This window comes from Colobus angolensis, unplaced genomic scaffold (genome assembly GCF_000951035.1).
Source record: "Colobus angolensis palliatus isolate OR3802 unplaced genomic scaffold, Cang.pa_1.0 Scaffold4, whole genome shotgun sequence".
Classification (NCBI taxonomy): domain Eukaryota; kingdom Metazoa; phylum Chordata; class Mammalia; order Primates; family Cercopithecidae; genus Colobus; species Colobus angolensis.
Window position 1 is genome coordinate 2,405,373 of NW_012117376.1, and position 6,100 is coordinate 2,411,472.

General features: G+C 45.0%; 1 protein-coding gene across 1 annotated transcript in view; it reads left to right on the forward strand.

Annotated features, from left to right (window-relative positions):
* INPP5B (inositol polyphosphate-5-phosphatase, 75kDa) overlaps positions 1–6,100 on the forward strand; it is a 95,297-nt gene that overhangs the window by 81,347 nt on the left and 7,850 nt on the right. The window contains exons 17-19 of the mRNA XM_011955648.1: positions 1,599–1,709; positions 2,298–2,460; positions 3,287–3,522. Coding sequence (XP_011811038.1) covers positions 1,599–1,709; positions 2,298–2,460; positions 3,287–3,522 — 510 coding nt within the window. The remainder of the gene's footprint in view (positions 1–1,598; positions 1,710–2,297; positions 2,461–3,286; positions 3,523–6,100) is intronic.

A 6,100-nucleotide genomic window follows, 5' to 3' on the forward strand; every position in this document is an offset into this window, starting at 1 on the left:
AAAAAAAAAAAAAAAAAAATTAGTGTTGGGCTCTTCTATTTCTAAGGCTTAAATCTCCTCATCTGTTGGAGCTCAGAGTTCTAGGAGGCACCTATAGCACTATTGGACTGTGGTCTTTCTTCATAGACTGCTTCTAGATAAAGTGAGGCTGATGATGTTAGCTGAGAAGAGAGAGGTTGTTGGCTTAGGTCATCGTGTCCTGCTCTTCTAAACCAGAATACGGTTCAAAATGTGTTTTGGTTTTAGAATAACTATTGTGTATTCTTGCAATGGAGTTTTCTTCTTACTGATGCTTTGCTTTGAGATTAAATTGAGTTTAGATACCCATGAGTTGATGGGAGGGAAGACAGTATAGAAAAGGAATAGGTAATATAGGAAGTGGAATAAGGTCTGAAGGTTTTTCGTGGAAGAGCCACATGGAAGATCAATTAAACTTGACATTCTACAAAGTCAAACTGGGGTTTAAGGTGAAGGCATTTTTTTGTTTGGTTTGTTTGTTTTAAGCAGAGTCTCACTCTGTCACCCAGGCTGGAGTGGAATGGCATGATCTCAGCTCACTGCAACCTCCACCTGCTAGGTTCAAGCAATTCTCCTGCCTCCGCCTCCCAGTAGCTGGGATTACAGGCTATGCCACCATGCCTAGCTAATTTTTGTATTTTTAGTAGAGATGAGGTTTTGCCATGTTGGCCAGGCTGGTCTTGAACTCCTGAGCTCAAGTGATCTGCCCATCTTGGCCTCCCAAAGTGCTGGGATTATGGGCCTGAGCCACTGTGGCAGCCGCAGATGGCATTTTTAATGCCCTAGATGTCCAGCTACTTGGAAGGATGGGCTTGATCTTCATGTGTAGAAGTGGAATTTGTGAAGGGTATTTTGTGAAAGGTTTTTTTGTATAGAAGATACAAACTTTGGCCGGGCGCGGTGGCTCAAGCCTGTAATCCCAGCACTTTGGGAGGCTGAAGTGGGTGGATTGCTTGAGCTCAGGAGTTTAAGACCAGCCTGGGCAACATGGCAAAACCCCTCATCTCTACAAAAAATAAAAAAAATTAGCTGGGCATGATGGCTTGTGTCTGTGGTCCCAGCTACTTGGGGGGCTGAGGTAGGAGGATCACTTGAACCCAGAAGGCAGAGGTTGCAGTGAGCCAAGATCACTCTACTGCATTCCAGCTTGGGTGACAGCAAGACCTTGTTGCAAAAACAAACAAACAAACAAAGCTTAAGAAACACTGCTTTAAATCAAAGCCCTAGAAAAGGTTCTCACTGCTGGCTTGTTGGTGACAGCAAGCAAAAGAAAGCTAGGTACTGGGCAAGCATTTTTCTGCCCTGGGCCTAAGACCTGGCAGAACTAGCTGCTAACCATGCTTTCACTTCTACGTCTTTTTTCTGGTAATCAGGAAGCAGATGCCTGTACCACAAGCTTTGCCTCTGGTAGATCCTTCTAAGTCAATTGTTAATGGAGTTCATTAATTAATTAAATCTATAGCCGTTGTTTTCTGTGTTGCTATCAACTGCTATTTCCCAGTGCTGTGGATGCCCTCTATACTGAGAAAGAGCAAACGGGCAGAATCCAAGGTACTCAGTCTCCGATGTTTCCCTTTCAGGTGAGGGTCGTAAATGATGAGCTTTACCGGAAGACTCTGGAGGAAATTGTTCGCTCCCTGGATAAGATGGAAAATGCCAACATTCCTTCTGTGTCCCTGTCCAAGCGAGAGGTAGGAAGGACGTGTTAAGAATATTAGCACTGGGCTCTGGCCGGGTATGGTAGCTCACGCCTGTAATCCCAGCACTTTGGGAGGCCGAGACGGGCGGATCACGAGGTCAGGAGATTGAGACCATCCTGGCTAACACGGTGAAACCCCGTCTCTACTAAAAAATACAAAAAACTAGCCGGGCGAGGTGGCGGGTGCCTGTAGTCCCAGCTACACGGGAGGCTGAGGCAGGAGAATGGCGGGAACCCGGGAGGCGGAGCTTGCAGTGAGCTGAGATCTGGCCACTGCACTCCAGCCTGGGCTACAGAGCGAGACTCCGTCTAAAAAAAAAAAAAAAAAAAAGATATAAACTTTGACTTTCTTCAGGAAATAGACGTACAAAAACAAATGGAATTTTTGGATTTTGGGTTAAACACAGATAACTAGTCTTTAGTGGGAACTGTGGCCTCCCAGGTAACTACTTAAAGCAGAAACATTTAAAAGAGATAGTCCTTCATTTTCTTTCCATGGTAAGGATTGCCTAGTTGGGGTGGCTGGGCAGGTTGCCGAGGAAAGGGCACTGGTTTTTACTGGCCTCGGGCTTCTTCCCAGTTCTGTTTTCAGAATGTGAAGTACATGCAATTGAAAGTAGAATCCTTTACAATTCATAATGGACAAGTACCCTGTCATTTTGAATTCATCAACAAGCCTGATGAAGAGTCTTACTGTAAGCAGTGGCTGAATGCCAACCCCAGCAGAGGCTTCCTCCTGCCTGGTAAGCCCTCTGTTCCTAGCTTCCTGGTATCTGGTTTGGGGAATGCCTTACTCTATATTTGCTCATTTTCCTAAAATGAGCTTTTTGCTTGAGGGTTTTATTCTCTGCTTGAGGCTTTTTAAAAAGCCCTATAGATGAACCCATTCAAAAATAAAACAGAAAATAGTGAGGAGCATGAGTTCACTTTCAGAAGCATTCTCAGTCATTTATATGTTCCATAATTTCACAGAAAGAGAAAACATAAGATTGCTGTAGAGCGGGTGCTGCTGTTAAAGGAACCATTTTACTATCTTACTGTAATCAACTCCCAATTATCTGCTCTTGATAATGGGGAAGTAATCCAGAAATTATATCTGGCTCTGGAATGTACCATCCACATTTTTCCTGACTTCTCCTTTGCACTCTGCATGGTACTATGAGATGGAACAATGAAGGGTGTTTTGTGGACAATTCATAGGCTGATAATTGCATTACACTTCTACTGAATCAGGCATCTTCATCTTACCTGGCTCAGGGAAGGCTCTTTGATCCATGCCTTCTTATTCTGTTAGTATTTCTAGCTTGAGCTGTGCTCCTTAGTACTTGAATTTTATAGCATTTGTCTATTCAAATGTTTTTGTTTGTTGTTTTCATATTCCCAGTTGGACTATAAACTCTTTGTTCTTATGTCTCCTGCATGCCAAGCACATTTAGATGCTTGTTGGTTGGCTGATACCTTTTCTTCCTTTTCCTAACCCTTTATGCCTTACCCGCTTCCCTCCTATTTTCTTTCCCCTTTCCTCTTGGCCTCCCCTTAGCCAACATTATTTTTAAAATTTCTCTGCAGATTCTGACATTGAGATTGAACTGGAGCTCTTTGTAAATAAGACAACAGCTACAAAGCTCAACTCGGGTGAAGACAAAATTGAGGATATTCTGGTTTTGCACTTGGACAGGGGAAAGGATTACTTTTTATCTGTGTCTGGGAATTACCTGCCCAGCTGTTTCGGGTCTCCCATTCATACACTGTGTTACATGAGAGAGCCAATCTTGGACCTACCACTTGAAACTATTAGTGAGCTGGTGAGTAATATGCCACAAAGAAACATCTAGAACTTTGTAGCCACTAAGCCAGTCAAACAAGATATTCCTATGCCTACCTTCCTAGGGACTTAGATATTCTTCAGCCTCCTAGAGCTTGCTTAGTGTATCAGCTGTATATTGCTGTGCTACAAACCATCCTGAAATTTTAGTAGTTTTTAATACCGAGTTACTGCTTCTCATGATTCTGTGGGTTTCCAATGTGGGTCTTCTGCTGGTCTCACCTAGCCCTATTTGTGTAGTTATAATCAGATGGCAGCTGTGATGGCCGGAGGGCTCCAGATGGCCTCTCTCACATGTCTTGGTGTTAGCTTTTCTCTAGGTTTCACTCACCACATGGGCTTATCATTCATGGGCTTATTTTTTGAGATGGAGTCTCGCTCTGTTGTTGGAGTGCAGTGGCACATCTTGGCTCACTGCAACCACCGTCTCCTGGGCTCAATCAATTCTCCCATCTCAGCCTCCTGAGTAGCTGAGATTACAGGCACCCACCATCATGCCCAGCTAATTTTTGTATTTTAGTAGAGACGGGATTTCACCATGTTGGCCAGGCTGGTCTTGAACTCCTGACCTCAGGTGATCCGCCCGCCCCAGCCCTCCCAAAGTGCTAGGATTACAGGCGTGAGCCACTGCACCCAGCCAATTTTTGTATTTTTAATAAAGACGGAGTTTCACCATGTTGGCCAGGCTGGTCTTGAACTCCTGACCTCAAGTGATCTGCCCTCCTCAGCTTTCCAAAGTGTTGGGATTGCAGGTGTGAGCCACCACGCCTGGCCTGTTTTGTTTTGTTTTGTTTTGTTTTGTTTTGTGAGTCGGAGTCTCTGTCACCCAGGCTGGAGTGCAGTGGCATGATCGTGGCTTACTGCAACCTCTGTCTCCTGGGTTCAAACGATTCTCCTGCCTCAGCCTTCCAAGTAGCTGGGATTACAGGTACCCGCCACCATACCCGGCTAATTTTTGTATTTTCTGTAGTGATGAGGTTTCACCATGTTGGCCAGGCTGGTCTCAAAACTCCTGACCTCAGGTGATCCGCCTGCTCTGGCTTCCCAAAGTGTTGGGATTACAGGCGTGAGCCACTGTGCCCGGCCCTTATTTTTATTTTTTATTTTTTTCTGAGACAGAGTCTTACTCTGTCACCCAGGCTGGAGTGCAGTGGAGCGATCTCGGCTCACTGCAACCTCTGCCGCCCGCATCGCAGTGATTCTCCTGCCTCAGCCTCCCCAGTAGCTGGAAGGTTGCTTAGTGCAACCTCTGCCATCTGGGTTGCAAGCGATTCTCTTGCCTCAGCCTCGCAGTACCTGGGACTACAAGTGTGCACCACCATGCCCAGCTAATTTTCTTATATTTTTAGTAGAGACGAGGTTTCGCCATGTCGGCCAGGCTAGTCTCAAACTCCTGACCTCAGCTAATCCACCCACCTCGGCCTCTCCAAGTGTTGGAATTACAGGCATAAGCCACCATGCCCTGCCTAACTCCACTTCTTGATAGGAAAGAAAAGCTGCAAAATGCTGTGGCCATGTTTTTCAGTATTTCACTTATAGTACGTGTCTTTGTTTGGGCTGCTATAACAATATACCATAGACTGGGTGGTTTATCAACAACAGAAATTTATTTCTCACAGCTCTGGAGACTGGGAAGTCCAAGATCAAGGCGCTGCCAGATTTGGTGTCTGGTGAGGGCCTACCTCCTGGTTCATAGAGGGCCATCTTCTCACTGTGTTCTTACATGGCAGAAGAGGTGAGGGAGGTCTCTGAGGTGTATTGTTTAGGGGCACTAATCCCATTCATCAGGGCAGAGCCCTTATGGTCTAACCAGCTCCCAAAGGCCCTACCTCCTAGTACCATCACCTGAGGGATTAGGTTTCAACATATGTATTTCAGAGGGACATACACATTCAGTCTGTAGCAGTACATTAGAGAAACTCAGCCATGGGTTGGACACAGTGACTCACAACTATAATCCTAGCACTTTGGGAGGCCAAGGCAGGAGAAATGTTTTACGCCAGGACTTTGAGACCAGCCTGCGCAACATAATGAGACTCCATCTCTACAAAACAATTAAGAAATGAGCTGGATATGGGGGGTGTGCACTTGTAGTCCTAGCTACTTGGAAAGCTGAGGTGGGAGGGAGCCTGGGAGTTCAAGACTGCAGTACCTGAGTGATAGCACAAGACCCTGTCTCTGAAAAAAAAAGAAGACAAACTCAGCCATGAACTCCAAAATAATGAAAGTTCCATTGTCAATGATATTATTCTTTTGTTTCTTTTAAATCATCATTGGTAGGTTATCATCCTAAACTAAATTTGCTGCGATCTAAAAGGTTCCTATGGAGACAATTCTAATACAAGGGAACTAATTTGGAGCAGATATGTGGTAATATGTATGCTTTTTTTCCAATGCATTTTTAAATTTAGGGAGTCTTGAACTCCCTCTTCTTCATCATGTAGATGAAAACGGGCCCAATCAAGGAGAGTGATTTGTCACAGGTCATATGGTGAGTTAACAGTGGACCTGGAGGCTGGGCATAGTGGCTCACGCCTGTAATCCCAGAACTTTGGGAG